Source organism: Hoplias malabaricus, chromosome 1 (assembly GCF_029633855.1).
Source record: "Hoplias malabaricus isolate fHopMal1 chromosome 1, fHopMal1.hap1, whole genome shotgun sequence".
Classification (NCBI taxonomy): Eukaryota; Metazoa; Chordata; class Actinopteri; order Characiformes; family Erythrinidae; genus Hoplias; species Hoplias malabaricus.
The window spans coordinates 18,834,964-18,853,723 of NC_089800.1; the positions used below are offsets into that span (position 1 = coordinate 18,834,964).

At 41.5% G+C, this 18,760-nt stretch overlaps 1 protein-coding gene across 2 annotated transcripts; it reads left to right on the top strand.

Annotated features, from left to right (window-relative positions):
- The first annotated feature begins 124 nt into the window (after nucleotides 1-124).
- arxa (aristaless related homeobox a) lies at nucleotides 125-17,041 on the top strand. Of its 2 annotated transcripts, XM_066663635.1 has the most exons (7): nucleotides 125-352; nucleotides 682-749; nucleotides 9,007-9,399; nucleotides 11,032-11,572; nucleotides 12,785-12,830; nucleotides 14,637-14,962; nucleotides 15,804-17,041. In XM_066663635.1, exons 3-7 carry the CDS (start codon nucleotides 9,216-9,218, stop codon nucleotides 16,084-16,086), a joined length of 1,380 nt encoding a protein of 459 aa, XP_066519732.1. In that variant the 5' UTR covers nucleotides 125-352; nucleotides 682-749; nucleotides 9,007-9,215; the 3' UTR covers nucleotides 16,087-17,041. The 2 variants fall into 2 exon arrangements, with proteins under 2 accessions (XP_066519732.1, XP_066519647.1); XM_066663550.1 differs by lacking the exon at nucleotides 682-749 and having other exon boundaries at nucleotides 126-352.
- Nucleotides 17,042-18,760: the final 1,719 nt, after the last annotated feature.

Sequence of the window (18,760 nt, forward strand, 5' to 3'; positions counted from 1 at the left end):
AAATCCTGCCTCAGGTCACTGTGAGGAGTTTGGTGTGTTCTCCCGGTGTATGCGTGGGTGTCCTCACAAACAAAACAAAAAAACATGTTGGTAGGTGAATTAGCGGTGTACAATTGTCCACAGGTGTGAGTGGGAGATTGTATGAAAGTGTGAGTGACTGGCTGAGTGTGTAAAATTGACCACAGGTGTGAGTGTGTGAGGGACTGGGTGAGTATGTGATGTCTTGTGATGGACTGCTGCTCTTTCCACGGTGTATTCCTGCTTTGTGCCCGATGATTCCATGACTCTTAAACGGATCATCTACGATTGAGGGGAAACACTGCTCTAGCTCAGCGTCTTTTAAGGTGGAACGGTATGTATATATGAGGGGAAATGACGACTGTTGTTTATATTGTACTTAGATGAAGTTTAACCGGCCTGTAACGTTTTATTCGTTGTTTGATTTACCGCAGAAACTCGTTCGTAACTAATTTTTGTAGCACTTTCCGTAAAACAGTTAGCTGTCCCCCGAGTTTCCACCTTAAGCTATCCAACACAGCAAAAATAAGTCAATATTACATACCCATTGTCCAATAATAGAGTAATACTCATTTCGGTTTGTGCGTTTCAAAATGTGGATTTCTGCCCGAGAGAGAGAGAGAGTATACCAGACCTACAGTTTGTTTTGTCATTCATTTACAGACACTGGGGCTTCATAAACACATTAGATCGGTTTCAAGCACGAAAACCGACTTGAGATCTAGCGAATGGTGAGGAAAACATCTTCTGAATTTTATAAAAAAGTGTTTTTTTGATTACAGTCGTGAACTACGCCGTTAACGTGATGAAACGTCATAATGAACTTGAATGTGATAGTATTTAATGGTTGGGAAATTGTATGTTCTTACCTGCGGTTACAACGTCATTATTTTTGAGAACATTATAAGGCACTTAGAGGAAATGAGTAAAATAAAGCAGCGTTATTAGAGGCGGATGTGCTCTAAGTTCCAAACAGAAGGCCTCTGTGGCTGGAGAGTGATGAAGTATTCACTGTTGTCAGAAGTAATATGAGGGAACAGCAGGGATGCAAAAATGATTCTGTGATTTACTCCCAGAGCTTGTACAGAAGCAGCTTGGGTCATATTCATGGGCTACACAAGCATCCAGGGCTGTGATCCTACGGTTTTATTGAAATGTAATGGGTAGAAAATGTTGGGGGAATGAGAGGGAGAGAAAAAAGGGCGAGATTGAGATGAGACAGAAGCAATAAGAGAGGAAAAGTCAAGCTGGAGGATGGCTCCTAAATTCTCTGTCAGGGAGCTGGTGTGTGACTGTGGCGTGACCCCTGCAGATACACAGAATTTACTGTTATGACTTCCTCGCCACAGGGACACTGAACACCTAGTGACAGAACAGGAATAAATCCAATATAGATTGCACAGTTTCAACTATACTCCCCCATCCACTCCCCCACTGGGTCACTCAAACCTGCGGCCAAGTATCTAAACGTTTTTCTCTCTGTAAATCGGTCCGCAGAGCATCTGAGGCAGGTGGAGTCGTCCGCCTCTCAGGCAGGGTCACCACAGACCTAATGATGCCCTCTGCTTTATTCTCATAAAATACCCAGCCATGGCCGGCCCTCTGGATGCCTGTCGCACTCTCCACTGTGTTTGTCCAGCAAGCTGACATGAAATTTGTCCCTCTTCTGCCCATCACAAAGAGAAACAAACCAAAATGCCCATATTTAGTTCTTCCATTCACCTCAGATGGTCCCCAACCCTTCGTCAGCGGCAGAAGAAGCTAAATAAATATGATAACAATGGGACAGGTTGTCCGGATGTAGAGAGAGAGGAAGACAGAGAGACACAGAGAGAGAATAGAATAAATGGCTTCATGTGGAGGGCGAGTTCAAAGGCAGGGCCAGTGCTGGACTAACACAAGAGAGAGCCACCGACACAGCGGCCATTACTGTCACAGCTGAACCCCAGAACAGCTATCTCACTCGCACGCAGGAAGCTAATTTCATTTGAGATGAAGTCCCTGATGAACCGCTGGGTATATTATCCCTGATAAGTATCCACTGGCTTCATAAAAGAACACCCCAAGGCGCCCATTTCAACAATTTACCAACATCTCCTGGGCCTCATTGAATTAACCGTTTAAGAGGTGATATTTATTTGTTTGCTAACCAGACTTTGAGATTACAAAACATGAGGTCCTTCAACTCCTATAGCACTCTTCTAATCCACTAGATGTCAGTAAGTCCTTTGTTAAGAAAAAAAAAAGAAAAGAAATTAATCTAACATACCCTTGTGTTCCCTTTCGTCACTTATGTCCTCTTGTATTAGAAGGCGTAGCTGATAAATGAGATCAAATGACTCAAATTCCATCGGTATAACTACCCAAAATGTAATTATTACTTATATCTATTATATTTCTGAATGCTTTATATCACATTATGAATATTATTCATTACATTATAGAGCTAGACCCTGAAATGGATAAAGAGGTAAGAAGATTAGAGACATTATCAGTTTTTCCCAAGTACATGGCAGCTCTTGTTTGAAATATATAAATATATATAAAATGCTAGTAACTAAACAAAAAATACAGACCACGGATTCAAGGATTTAAAAGTACTTTTAAAAATCTGACTGCAGTCTGTTCCTTCATTAGGAAAATGCGTTGATTAATATGAATATCTTTTAATATGAATATCTTTTAAATGCCATTTGCTTCATTGTGTCGTTTTCAGAAATTTACATAAAACTCAGACAAGGTCAAACAGCAGCTAAAGTCCCTCATTTGCTCTAATCAGCTTTCATTTGCATTGCGATATTTGTGCACGATATTGACTCTAATAAACGGACTTCTTCAAACCCAAGAGGTGTTGGTGGGGAAGGAGGGGTTTGATAAGCTTGTGCTAGAAGAAGAATAATTTGCATGTATTATTTTGATTAACTTAATAAAGAATTGTGATCTTTGAAATGTGGCCGTTCAAGGCTCGTTATCAGAATTAATCAATAAAGGCCACCAGCATATGAAACGTCCTTTCATCGGCACCACTGAACAGGAAGTCTGGACTCCTGTTTCTCTTTTCTGCGTGTGTAAATGTGAAAATGTAAAACCACTTACTTAGTCTATATTGAGGATGTTTATGTCCATAAGTTATGTAATTGCAGCCTAATGGGTTATAAAAGACAATGATGAATAGCTACTTGGCCTTCAGTAGCTATTGTCTGCCATTTTAAAAGAGTACAAAACAGTATGTTTAAATAAGAAATCAACCCCCACAATACAATTCATTACCTTCTACAGTGGTTATTTAAGGGCATGGATGATCCCTGCAAGTGTAACACTGAAAGACAAATTACCATTTGAGATTTTGCAGTGTAGGAGTCACTTTCCAATAGTTGAAACCTGTGGTTCTTTTTATTTCAGAAGTCTGGCCTTTAGACTGATGACTTCTTCTATCATTCTATCACAATTCTATCAAATCAGGCAGTAGGCTCATGTTCTGGGTCAGAATACCCCTTCAGACAAGTTTAAACATATGCACTCCGTTGGAGCAAAAGCCTCCTGTGCCTCCCACCTCCTGGGCTGGCCTGAAGTTTCCAAGTCACTAAAAGTAAGGAGTTTGGTTTGTAGGTTCTTCACACTGCGTTTTCTACAGAACCATCAACAGAAAGCAGTAATGTGGCATCATGCAAGGAACTCTTTTGGCAGTTATGTTTACATTTGGAGTGCCAAATGTAATGACACGTACATCAACAAAGTAGGCTGAGCCACAGGTGGACTACAGTCTGTAATATTAGTTGCAGTTGTAGGCAGTGAAGCTTATAGTACAATGAACAATAACTGATGTGATAAAATGTTGACTGATCAGTGTATAAACAACTATCAGCAACAATGGAGGAGGACAAATGCTACAAAGCACACTGTCAGTTTTCCAATACAAAAGCACATTAAACGTGACATCAAATGGGAAGAGTAAATAAATGAACTGGTTGCTGGTTATATAGAGCCTAGCCTATTGGTATTTGGGGAAATGGTAATCTCAGGTTTAAATGTTTGAGTCATCTTTTTTTTTAATAAACTCAAATGATCAAGTCAGTGGAGCAAAATTAGAGTCCTTTTGTTTTTATTGGAGCGTATTGCTGTTGAAAATTACGGATGATCACTGCGTTCAGGATTGCTATTGCTGTTGCGATCATCGCCTGTCATTCTAAACTTGGGCTAACAAAGTCATTAAATTGACTCCCTCGCACTCTCATTATGCGGGGTGTTAATAACCACTAATTAACGTTGCTCGTCTTTTTTGTTCGCCCTTTTAAAGCAGAGCAGCATCCAATTAAGTCCCTGCGACTGGAATGAAGACATGGCGCCACTGGAGCACAACTGTCAGCAGCGTGACTGCTCAGTGCACCAGCACATCCACCAGAAGACATGAAACTATTGGCCAGGCCTTTGGAAAAGATCCTGCTAATTCCCTCCCAGTGAGCAGTCCAGCATTTGTTTCCCTTTCTGCAGTCTGCATGAATACATCATTAAGGCATAGTATGCGCAGAAGAACACAGTTCATCAAGCTATTTGCAAGAGGGGAGAAAATCAAGCTCCATGCGTGCTACTGATCTGGAAACATTAACAATATTCCTGCCCATTATTCCACTGAGGGGAGACTTCTCAACACCGTGGGTCTGAAAGAATTCATAGCTGTCAAGAGCCCTAACTAAGGAAAAGTAAATAGACCTACAATAAAAAAAAAAAATCTGCAAATGAACAAGATGTTGAATGTCTTTAGTAATACTTGGGATTTGGAATATTGTTTGGTGAATGTCAACTTCACTTTGACAGAGTAGAAAATATCAGATTTCTTTGTAAAACTGTCAAATGCAAGGTTTGGAGAATTTCAGTTTAATACAGGGTTTATTCTTTTTTCCTGATGTTAGATGTTAATTTGATTAATAAGGGAAACATTACACTCTTAAAAATGATGTTTCTTCAAGTGTCCTTTAAGGAAATGGTTAGAACTCTGAACACACGAAGAACCTTTTGCCTGATTAAATGGTTCATTGAATCATGAAGGTGTACTTAAGGTTGATGGAGAATATGCTGGTTCTCTGGTTCTTCTATTGGTACGATGTCAAGCTTGTTGCAAAATGCATATTTACATTATTTAAACATTCCTTCACACTCACACACTTCATTTCCAAAATGGTTCTTTAGGCCTAAGAACTTAAAACTGTTCTTATGACATATGTTGTTGTTAATCCTTTTTGTTTATTATATCTCAAAGCTTAGAAAAGTCTGTTTTCGCTTTATTAGGCTGATGGGGATATATAGTGTGGTGGGATTTTCTATGCTCTTGGATATATGGTTTTAAAGAGGTAATGACCCACCCACGTGGAGCATAATGGCATAACTCCAGTGTGCATGGAGAGACAGGGTGTCCAGAGGCCTTAATTATTGGACCATAATTAGTCCATAAAGATGCTGTCGTTGGTCCGTATTCATATAAAACAAGCCATCTTCCCAACTTACATCAAATGTGCGCATGTGTATTTTCTGCGACCACTAAATAGGAGGCACAATATGTTTAAAAAGGAGAATCATTTTACGACCGCGAAAGTCGGTATTAAAATACGATTGATAAACGTAGCCTGTGTGTGTAATGAACGTCCCGTCATCGTCCATTTTGAGTTTATCTTTATGCTCACAGGGATATCACTGTATACAATCATCAAATATTTTTGTGAGTTTTCAAACAAAATATTAGGAAAAGGCAGGATGAAGAGTGAACTTCCACGTGGGTTTTAAATTGTTAGGTTTGTGAGAAACTGAAGGTTTTCTGTCAGCACTGAGTTTGTTTATCAGTCAGAATTCATAGCTCAAAAAACTACCAGAAGATGGCGCCTGTGGAAAAGGGAGGAAGACCTCGAGCGCGGTCTTTTATTTACCGCCCGTTTTGAGACAAGCCCCGCCTCTCCTAAATCCCAATTGGCTAGTATCTTAATCTGCGGTGTTGGAATTGGCTAATAGTTCGTACTCACAAAGTGGTTTGGCGCAGACACGGAGGGACTGGTGTGAATATAGGTGGGAAAACCACTACAGCGTTAATGAAGTCCTCAGGCTATAGGAGTTTAAAAACCCCATCAAAAACCTTCTGTTTGTTCGTGCAGCACACAGGAGACGATTGTGGAAATTATCAAGTTAGGCTTGTTGTGAAAATATGACACTGAGTAGCACCGTTTAACAAGAGGATCATGAAACTATACTGGAAAAAAAATGACTATGTGAACATTGCATTTTCCCTTTTTGCGAATGTGTGGCGCTTGTAATTAGTGCATTTAAACAAAGCGCGGATATCCTGCTGGCGGTAATAGTGCCTGACATTTTCTTTTCTTGGGTTAATAACAGAGTGCGTACAAATGAATCAAATTGTGGCCCCCAAATTACATAGTGACTTTAAACACGGGTCTGCATCGCGCGCCTGTTTGGGAGTGTGGGGAGAGAGAAAACGGTTTATATTGTTATTATTGTCATTAGTGTGTTGATCCGCTCACAAATGGCGCAGAAGTTTCAGGTTTCAACCGATGGAATATTTGTGGCAACATTTGTGACGCTTTTCATTTTTTTTTTTTTTTTTTTTTTTGAATTCCCATTTTAACACGTTTCTCATTATTAATGACAGTGGTATGAGGTCCAGGGGCTGGTTGATTATTAGCTTGAATGGCACGACTGTATCTGACTAACGTAACTCTCCGTGAAAAAAATAGACTTGCAGTATTTAGAGTTCTTCCACTTACAAACAATATGTTCATAGATCTTCTCTGACTTCGTCACACCCCGACAGCACCTGCATTATTAATGATTATTGAATTAACTCTTTCTGCCTTTAAAAGGTTCGTGAGACATTACAGGTTCCTAAAGAATGATAATAATGATGACACCCCAGTGAAGTCTACATCACTCTCAATACGTTCCAGGAACCTTTGGGAGTTCTTCCTCGTTATTAAGATCTTTTATAAATATTTAATGTTTCAGTAACCTACATTAAAGCAAAAAAAAATAAAATAGATAAAACAATAATAATAAATAAATTAATAAAAATGTTTAAAATCCAGGCGGCAGCTCCAAGAGTTTCTGAACTCCGCCACTGGGATAAACCCCTACAGGATTTAGAGACCTCTTATTTTTAATGGTTTTAGAGTCCGTTTTGATAACGAGGATTTGAAGGGGGGGGTATGTGTTTTTTAAAAGATATTAGAAAGTGACCTCCCTCTGTAGTGGAGTTGGAGCCAAATGAAGGTTAAACTGGGCGCTTTATCTCAGGCCGGTCATCTGCGGTAATTATTTTTACGCGCCTCTCTTCTTCTCTGACACTGACGGAGTTGACCAGGTCCGCCGAGCCTGTTGAGAGGAGGGAGTAAATTGTAGCTTGTTGAGGTTTTTTGGGATTGAATTCTGAAAATGATCCTTTCAGCGGTGATGGCAGTGAGCGGGGTCACGCCATCCGCGGCTTAAATACACTCTCTTTAAAATTACATTCTCAGAGTCCAGCTCACCTGCAGCATTATCAGGCCTGTCTGATCGCCTTAGATATTCCTGAGAGCACGGGCAATTAGGGCGTGCGAGCTCCTCTCTCTCTCCTTCTCTCTCTCTCTCTCTCTCTCTCTCTCTCTCTCTCTCTCTCTCTCTCTCTCTCTCCTTCTCTCTCTCTCTCTGTGTAGGTCCACCTGCTGAAGGTTTCTCCCAATCAGGCCTCGTCCACAGGTTGTGCTATGATCCTGATTCTGAGATCACAGTGCGGGGTTTAGTGCAGTAATACCTGCGACATTACAGTGACTGAAACTGAAAACTGAACTGCGCACACTACCTTATTCCTGCACGCGCAATGTGACGCATATGTAAATCTCCCAAACGGTTTATTGACCGTACGTCAGTCACAAACGACCATCCTACACATTGTTCACAACCTTTATTTGATTTGATTTCCCTCCACTTCCTCTTTTCTTATTTCTCATTTTATTATTGTTATTGTTATTATTATTATTTAGATTCGTCATCATTATTATTCGTAGTAGTAGTAAAATATATTACGGGATTACACGTCACTGACATTTAAAAATTGAATGTAACTTCAACATTCATCCGCTATTCTTGTACATTTATAATTTTTATTATTGTTATTATTATTCCTGATATTATTTTAATTATTTATCTTGTTGTTTTATTTAGTGTATTTTCCACTAAATAATTTCAATTATTATTATTAAAATTATTACACGTATTATTATTGTTATTATTATTATTATATCATCCCTGATGTTACTTTTATTATAGATTTATTTATTGTTGTTTTTTATATTTTTGTCATCCTTCACTTTGTTTTATTTCTTCTTCTTCTTCTTCTTCTTCTTCTTATTATTATTATTATTATTATTAGGATTTGAATGCAATTTCTGATTATTACAGAGCTACTTATTTTATCCTTCATTAATATTCTTATTATTACTTTCATTAAACTTTGCTGTTAAAATTATTATTATTGTGATTGTTTTATTATATAACAACTATTCTATATTTTATTATTTCACAATCTTACATTTATCCTTTTCCCTTCATTTTAATGCCTCCTGTTTTCTTCTGTTTCTTGTTTAATCTAATGTTGTTTGAAAGATATTTATGAAAATATGGTTTGTTCTTTTAGTTATTTTATTTTACTCCAGTGCTCCAGCCGTGTTCTGCACGTGTAGATGATCAGCAGTGTAACTGTGGCCAGTGAAAGGTGTAATGCAGGAGTGTCTGTTGTTATTTTATACATGCTAAAGGCCGCTGTGTATCTGTATCTGTAATCTGCACTTGCAGCACTTGGCTCTTTTGCTTCATTAATCCGTACACACTGCGCGCGCTCAACTTTAATGGAAAAATAAAGATCCCCCCTCCCCTCCCTCTCTCTCTCTCTTTTTTCCTCTCTCTCTCTCTCTCTCCCTCTCTCTGTTTTTTCCCCCTCTGGGAGCCAATCAGATTGGCGCTGTACGTCAATGCAGCAGACCGGAGTGTGACAGTAGAGCGCGCGCCGGGAGAAAGGGAGCAGAGACCAGAGAACGAGAGAGATAGAGAGTGGGGAAAGAGGCGAGAAAGTAGAGGACGCTCGCCTCCCTCGAAAGAAGAAGAGTCGAGAGAGAGAAAAAGAAGCAGAAAAGTTGACTTCTCCGAAGTGAAGCGTGTGAAAGATGAGCAGTCAGCTGGAGGACGACGTGCGCGAGCGCGGCGACTGTAAGAGTAAATCTCCGCCCGTGCTCTCCTCCTACTGCATCGACAGCATACTGGGCAGAAGGAGCCCGTGCAAGGCGAGACTGCTGAACGCGCACAGCTTCTCCACAGCCACGGAGCACGAGCACGAGCACGCGGCCGACGGTAAGCAGCACGAACACCGCTCAGGGCACACTCGCGTAGTAACCTGAAGAATTTGGGGTTCCTCCTGGTCAGTGCTTGACTGGAACTAACATAGGCTCCTCTACTTGTTTACAGACGAGTAGTTGTCATTATCACACCGTATTAAGCGGAGGTGTGGACACTCCCGGATCCAACGGTGACTTTCCAGTTGTAATAAGTCAACACTTTTTCTACAGGGAAAACATATCAATCTGAATGTTTCCTTCTTATTTCACTGAACTATAGTTTTATATATTGAGTTTAAGTTTTGGCACAACATAAAATCCCATGCTAACTTGGACCAGCGTGCCAGTGTCACGTTTGTGTGACTAAAGCTATCTATGACGTCTGGTTAGGGTTAGGGCTAGGGCTGGGTGACGCAGCTTATATATATATATATGAGAGGGAGCCCTGAAATGTACCATAACTTCTGCACATAATAAACCGTATGGTTACCATATTTACATTACATAAACAGCACTGGAGAGTCACTGCAGGTCCAGTCTGCACTGGAGAGTGCACCTGCAAAAGTTTGGCAAAGATAAATAAAATATGGAAAAGCTCTTACAGTATTCCATTCATGATTTCATTCTATGTGCAGATGTTTCCAAAAAACAGCTCTTACAGTGTCCACTGGGCCCAAGTTGGTCTTCAGTGAGCACCGTGTTTATCAGTTAATGCTTTACTGTCGTCATGCTCTGTCCCCACATCCAAGAAGTTGCAAAAAATTAGTAAAAGTTTTTCTAAGAACCGAATAGTTCACTCATTTAAGGATTTCATCCTGAATTTGTGAGGCCTTTTGAAATGAGGAAGCATCCCCTCCAAGTTTGTGTAGTGAGCTTCTCCTACATTGAGTTGATAAGAGCTGTGTAAAATTGGGGTAAGGAGAATAAAGAGATGTTTAAACTTGGTCAAATAAATAAATAAATGTCAGCAAATATAGAGCTGAATTCAGTTTGACAAGCTACATTCACACTTACAGCTCCTTACACCAAAAACAAAAAGGATTCCTCTATCGCTACAAGCTGGATATAACAGGAAACCCCTTTCTGACGCTCTATGGAGCTGTTGTCTAAAAGTTTCTGTATAGAATCATGTACAAACATCAGTCTGAAGAACCATGGCCCCATGCAAAGTATCATTTATGCTCGGAACCGGTTCTGAACAACTGATTTAAGTTGAGAACTCTTGAAGAACCATCTTTTTAATAAGTGCAGTATTGAATTGATTATTCATTCGCAGTGATTTTAAGTGTTTACTCACTGTGTTGAGTTCAATGTTCAATTCACTCCCAGTGCTTCCCACACTTTTAGTGGTGAATTCAGAGTTTCATAAACGTATTTACAGTGTTTATTCCACTCTTAGTGCTTTTTTTACTCACTTTCTACTGTTGGATTCACTCTTACATTTCATTCTTACATTTTATTTACTTTTAATAGAGTTGAATCCACCCAAATATTACATGATGACACTGAGTGTTCACTTGATTTCACTATTTACAGTTTTGAATTCAGTGAAGGCCGCAAGTCATCATAACTGTGCTGTTTTGCTCTAATACTCAATTTGATTCTCTCTCTCTCTCTCTCTCTCTCTCTCTCTCTCTCTCTCTCTCAGTGTGCGCTAAGGAGAACTCGGAGGTGCTGCTGCCCCCGAAGCTGCGGAGGCTCTACGGACCCGGGGGCAAGCACTTGGAGCGCACGGAGAAGCGCGAGAGCTGCGAGGGCCTCAAAATCAGCCACGCGCCGCAGCTCAGCATCATCAGCCGCAGCAAGTCGTACCGCGAGCACGCGCTAACGCTCGGCAGCGCAGAGGAGGCGCACGCGCTCGGCGGCCTTGGCGAGCTGAACGCGCTCAAGTTCGAGGAGGCGGAGGAGGAGCCGCCGGAGCCGGAGGAGGAGACGGCGGCTTCAGCGGCGGGTCTCGGCGCGACGGACTCGGGCCTGCTGCCGTGCTCTCCCAAGCGCGAGGAGAGCGGGCGCGGGGACGCAGACGGCAGAGACGGCGAGGACAGCGCGTGCTTGTCTGCCGGCAGCGACTCGGAGGACGGCGCACTGAAGCGCAAACAGCGCCGGTACAGAACTACCTTCACCAGCTACCAGCTGGAGGAGCTTGAGAGAGCCTTCCAGAAAACACATTACCCGGACGTGTTCACCAGGTACAGGAGGAGCGGGGCACTGCCTCTGTGTGTGTGTGTGTGTGTGTGTGTGTGTGGGCTTATTTTACTCAGATATACATTGATCAAAACACATTCATAAAAGTCATAAGTGAATTTAATATTTTAATATTTTGGTATTGTGTATTTATTATACACCACATTATACATATCATTTATATAAAAAACATGACGGAACTTTTATTATATATATATATAATTACACAGTTGTTTCTATTCACTGCTATTCTTAGGTTACATATATATTATTTTATATATAAGATATACGTTACAATATTTATATATTTTAATGACAAAATACCCCATGAATTGTTTTATTGCAGATAGCCCTCTTGTATTTATAATGTGTTTATTTATACGAATAAAGCTTATTTGTTTATAAAATAAATATATTAGTAAATAATTCAGATATTATTATTATTATATTATTATTATTATTATGTGATAAATACCGCAATGTAAAGCAAGAGTAACTTTAGAGTAAAGACCTCTGCCTGTATTTAACAGTGTATATTAAGTATGAGATTATCACATATTCTACATCCCAGAATATGTTCAGTGTGGATTATTGCTTGAGCTGCTGTGGAAATTATGGCGAGTGCCATTTCTCTATGTATCATAAATTATAGCGTGCGATAGGTATTTGGGCCAAATTGAACCAACGGTACCACCACCTGTTTCTGTTACTAAAGCGTGTAGTGCACACGCTGCTACTAAAGCTCTACCCGTGGGACAGGGCTAGGGTTAGTGTTGAGGTTTAGTGTGTGGTGTAGGGTTAATTTTTAGGCTCGGGGTTGTATTTTGTGTTTCATGGGCATTTCGCACAAAACGTTACACTGACGCGTTATTCGGTGTCTAACGATTTGCTTTGCCACCACGTCATAAAGAAAAATATCAACGAGTAACAATAAATACCCGTTAAAATGTAGTTATTTTTAATTGGCTGATCGAATTCGTTAATGTAAATATTTATTTTCTGGAGCATTTTAATCATGTCTCTGCACGTTTCGAATTTGCGCGGTATACTTTCATGGTTTTTCAACAATTAATTCTATGGTTAATATTTGTAGGAAATAATTCACCACAGTTCATCACTGAGCCACAGAAGAGACATAACGTCTGTTTATTATTGATCAGTGCTCGTGTAGTCTGTGTTTGTTTGTAACCCCGTGTCGCGTACCGCTGTTGTTACAGAGAGGAGCTCGCGATGCGGCTGGACCTGACAGAGGCGCGCGTGCAGGTGAGGGCTGCTGGTTTGTTGTATTTGTTTATTTATTTTTTTGTTTTATTATTTTGGTTTTTTATTGCTGATATAAAAAAAAAACGTGGAATGATCAGGTTACCCCCCCCCCCCACACACACACACCTCCACCCTCCTCCTGATCAAACTGGTTGATTTTGTGTTAATGTTAACGCGTTTTCTACAGAGAACACAAAGCGACACTGTCTTATTTCGCTGAATGAGAATTACACCCGGTAAAGTCAAGTGTGTGAAATAGTACGGACACACACCGCATTTTATTGCGGATATATATCTATATATTTTTTTATTCTCCAGGTGCTAAACTCTGAAATTCGACAAACACTGTCATGCACCAGGGTGAATGTTTGCACTTCGGCACAGGCTGAACACACACATACACACACACACACACACACACACACTGCACATATCGTAGACTTGGACTACAGAATGGAAGAATGCAGGTGCATGATTTCCGAGGCTCTGCAAATAGCTGTATGTTTTAATTTCATTTGGAGAGTGCCAGCCTCAGGGTCTTTAACTTTGTTAAACGACGCCGCGCGTCACGGCCAGATCTTTCCTGTTATCGAAAGTTATTGCGTCCAATCGAGCGGACATTTTAACGGCAATTACGCTCGCGGGCGCGCTTCATAAAAGCGCACTTAGCGCGGAGAGCAAACACGTTCACAGCGCAGAGAAAATGCTGCCTGAATTCTCATCGGCTAAAGTGGGGGGGAGGGGGGAGGGTGAAGGGGGAGGAGGAGGGGGAGAGGATAATGCTATTTGATTTCCCATTTTGTGATTGCAATAGACCAGCATTGATCCGATGCTTTGCACTTGGAACAGAGTGAGAGACTATTAAAGGTGTTTGCCACCCCCCCTCCTCCCTTGATCCACCCCCCCCCCCTCCTCTCCTCTCCTCTCCTCTCCTCTATTCAAAACACAGCCCGCATGATCAAGCCCAGCTCCTATAACCAAAGAGACAGTACAAACACATGGCAGCTCCGGGGGTTATTGCCAACATAAAACAACAGATGTCTGTTTGGGACTGAGAAAGGAACAAATCACTTAATGGGCCTCGATCAGGAGGTGATAAAAACTCATAAATTCCACAGAGGCGCTGTGATGCGAAAAGAGACAGAGATGGAGCCAGTCCATGGCGGCAGTTTGTCACTAGGGTCACTGTTCCACTGTTGACACTGTCCTCGCTACGAGTGCCTGTTTGTAGACCCTGGCTAACCCAAGGATCTGCAAGTGCAAGGGGTGCATGGTGGCGGCGGCTGTCGTGGGAAAGTTAAATAGTGCTTTCAGAGTCACTTGCATTTGCAGGAATTTCATTTAAAGCGCATTAATTGTTATTGGACTCTGTTGAGCTGTTCTTCCGAAATCCTTTGTTAACAAGGCTCTTAATTACCACGCTCCACCCTGTTTTAAGGCTGCCCAAACCAGATTTTAATTAGCAAAGTTAGGCTAACGGACCATGCAGGAAGTGGGGCTAGGGGTCATGTAATTACCCTTGACTTTCTGCCTATTTTTCACCTCATTAAAGCCAACCAAATATTGCACATGGACTGAAGTGTCCATGCTCATACAAGCATGCAGAGTGTCATGCAGAATACAAATCGGACCATCAAGGATACCGCAAGACAATCTTCATTGCATTGTGTTCAAAAAGCCATTTGCTTTATGCGACGCATCCATACGATGCTTGCGGGTGATTTTAAAAGCAGTAAGGCAAGTTAGAATATTTCCTCCTATCGGGTGCACTTTATAATCCATGATCTTCTCCATGATCTAATCCAGGTGTGGTTCCAGAACCGCAGGGCAAAGTGGAGGAAACGAGAAAAAGCAGGAGTTCAGACTCATCCTCCTGGTCTACCTTTCCCTGGACCCCTGGCTGCAGCGCACCCCCTGAGCCACTACCTGGAGGGAGGCCCATTCCCACCTCATCCCCACCCAGCCCTGGAGTCAGCCTGGACAGCTGCTGCAGCCGCAGCCGCTGCTTTTCCAGGCCTGGCGCCTCCGCACAACAGTTCCGCTCTCCCTCCAGCCACACCCCTGGGCTTGGGCACCTTTTTGGGCACTGCTATGTTCCGACATCCAGCCTTCATTGGGCCCACTTTTGGCAGGTATAGGTTCTAAACCTGTTAGTACAATATCAACACCAAAAAACAGAGTGACTGTGTTTATTAAAGATTCAACCAACAGTTGTCAGACTGGTTGAAATGGAACTGTAGTGTCTTTTGTAGCCTGGAGAAGTAAACAAGTTGTACTCTCCTGTTATTTATACCATCTGTAAAATAGTGCTCAGATCCAGTCCTGGAGATGTATCATGTTAAAGAGAGTACAGCACTGGCTTTGGTATTCACAAGAGTCAGAGAGAATACTTTGGGGCAATGCCCAGATTGTTAACTCTAATTTAACTCTGTCACTGTCCAGTTTAAAAAAACAAAACACATTGAAGTTACTTCTTTGGGAGATGCACAAAGGAAAAGATATTGGAAGTCGGTGTCAAAAGATTTTATTCCAAGAAATTTTGGTTCATTCGTCATGAAATTTTCACACAGTGTAAAGGACAGCTGCTATGTTCCAATGATGTAGGAAAACTAAAAACCCAACAAATTGGGGATGCATGTTTTTAATTGGAAAGCAACGATATCTCACCCTGCTAGTAAAGTCCTTTGGCAACATCTAAGAACCTGGACTGTTACTTGGAATCCTCCAGGGCCAAGACTGGGCACCCATAAATACTTTCCTGTTCCAAGACCCCTTCCAAGCCCTGTAGATGTAGAACCTTTTCAAAATCTGGTTGGATTAGACCTGGCACTAAACTTGTAGAGCGCAAGTCGGGCCTTGGGGACTTGCCCATCGGAATCACGATTCTAATTCTGAAATTGTATACAGTAAGCACCTGTTGCAGCACAACTTCAAGCACAACCTAACCACGCATCCTTGTCCCTCTTTACTCAGACTTTTCTCCAGTATGGGTCCACTGACCAGCGCTTCCACGGCCGCTGCTCTGCTGCGCCAAACTGCTCCTGCAGTGGAGGGTCCAGTGCAGCCCCCTGCAGGCCTACCAGACCCTTCCTCCTCTTCATCCTCCAATTCCTCCTCCTCCTCCTCCCCTTCCACTGCTGCTGACCGCCGGGCCTCAAGCATCGCTGCCCTTCGTCTCAAAGCGAAAGAACACTCAGCTCAGCTGACCCAGCTGAACATCCTGCCCACCAGTGCCACGGGGAAGGAGGTGTGCTGAAGTCTTCGCTCCCAAAAAAATGAAGCCCTTACCGAAAAAGCATGACCAAATCCATGCAGTGAGTGGCACTCTGGCCAGCTGCCCCATGCACTGGAGATGTGACATTGAGCTGTCACAGCAGTGCCCCCTCCCCAGTGGACATACTCCTTTGGTCTTCATCCACCTGGCATGCTCCTAAAACCACAAACCCCATAGTCTGTGATGTAGCTACACTGCCAAAGGGCATGCCAATGAGATTGTACTTTAGCAAAGCCAGTCTATTCAAGTGTTTTATTTTATTTTATTATTATTATTATTTTTTTTGTAGCCAGGAAAAATCCCTGGTGAAGCAAACACACGAAATAGTGTCATCTTCTACAAGACAAGAGCACCTCAGCTCTGCCTGACCTGGTTCCAGAGTCACACCAGAGGAGGGTTCAATATGCCAAAGGGAACTGCCATAAACCTGCCGATTCCCACTGTTACTGACCCCCTAAATCATCCTCTCATCCAGTCTGTGAAGATCTCTCCTTGCTGTTCATTTCCATTTCCTTCAGATCTTCTGATGATGATGATGCTGTTTAGAGGAAAATTTAACAAACTATTTCTTTCTTTTCTTAAAAGGACTCAGACTCAAACCATAGCTTGTTCTCTGATCTGTTAAGAGTAGCCTATTTGTATATGTGTATAGCACTGTAAAAAAATGAGATGTGGAGTTCAGGAGTGGGAAAAAAAAGACTTCAGAAAAGCCGTGTACATTTAAAAACGTTTTGAAAAGATTCTCTTGATGTAGTATTGTATGAATGTTTTCAAGTAGAATTTATGTTGATTTTATGAAATTTTAGGTTTTTAGATGATTATTTATGTCTCCCCTGTGGACAGAGAGAGGCAGGGCACGACACCTCACTTCAGTGAGAGAGCTGTCTGGCTTTTTTAGGCATGGCCAGATAAAAGAAAAATAAATGAATCTGGTGGAAAAAAGCAAACAAAAATCCAGTTTTTATTTAAAAAAAAAAAAAAAAAGTGGGGGTTGGGGGGTGGGGGGGGCTGGTGGAACGAAGTAAAAACTTAAAAGCCAATTTTATTTTTAAAGTTTTATTTTTTTCCTCATAAGTAAAATGTGTTTTAATTTTAAAAATAATGGAGAACAATTTAAAAAATAACTGCCACTTTGTCGATATATTAGGACTCTCTTTAAGCTGCCAAAATATTGCTAATTTTAAAACGAAATTTTGTGATTTGATGGTACTGTGCACATTATTTAAAACTATATATATATATATATATGAATACTAATTTTAGATTTGCAGGATAAAAATAACAGGCATTTTCGGGTGAAGTTAAGCCTATTGCAACGGAAATTCGTGTGCTAACGTATTAGTATAAAAGGGGAGGTTAAAAATTAGCCATCGGTTGCTAATTAGCTCACCCGGAGGAATGGGGACTCGTCGTTGTTTGCTTTGTGAAATATCGCATTTAGGTTGTGCTCCATTAGCCACCTACAACAAAACACAGCTAAACTCAACTTAACATCTGTAATGCCCGCTAAGTCGAGGCAGAGGCCTTTCTCATTAATGAAGTAACAACCAGTTGATCAGAATGTCTTTCTCTCCGAGTCCTGATTTAATTCCCCCTCCTCTAACCCCCTTAAATCCTGCCCCCCCCCCCCCGAGCCGCGGTGCCATTACTGCACTCAATGCTCCTTTCAGCCTCAGTCATTTTCCCCCGTTTGACCCGTCCATGGTGCCGAGGCAAATCGCGTGAAATTACCTCTGGGATAAATTTTCCCTCTTTTCTTATATTGCTTAGCGCTGATGAAAAGATTTTCTCTTTCCTTGTTTTACACCCGGCTAATCCCACTCATTTCAGCGCCACAAACAAGCAAGATCAGTGAAAATGGAAATAAAGCGCGACGAAGATGGGTTCGGAGAGAGGGGGGAGTCGCCTTCCCTCGCTCCAGCTGGAGCAGTTTCTAACTCTTCACGTAATTTATTCCCACCAATATCGCGCACTAAAGACCCCCTCCAGACTTGTGCCAAGTCCCATATTAAACCTGTACCACGCCGCGCAACGACAAGTACGCCTTCAAAGGAGCATTAAAAGCAAAAAAAAAAAAAGAGCGAAACTCATTTTCTCCTTCAGTGACGAGTTTATTTCCAGCGTGGCACCTGGAGCAGAGCCCACACTGCTTCTGGGGGGTTTTCCACAATTCCCTAATCTTATTGTGAACATTATTAATGAATGGCAACCCAATTTGCTTGTAATATCTGAGGGAATTCTCCTCGAGGAGCCCTGCTCTGTGCCACATTTTAACCGCCTTCCTTCGCGGTCCACTTCAACAGCACAGAGGTCGAGCAGAAAACCCCTCAGTGGTGAAGAAAAAGGGAATAATAATAAAGTTCTGTAGTCCGAAATGATTGAATTTCAGATTCAGTTCACGAGCTTGTTTTTTATTACGACACTCGTTTCAAATTCCAGATTTTATCTGAATGGTGTGGTATCGGTTAAATGAGAAATGTTAGACATCATTAAATCACAGCTTCCATTTCAAAATATAATATTTTAGAAAAAAAAAAAAATAAATAAATAATAATTTGGGGGGATGTGACCAATATTACAAAATGACCCCGGAAGTAACTGCCGTAACTCTTTCCGTTTCCAAGAACTAACTTAAATAAGTATTTTCTCTTTTGTC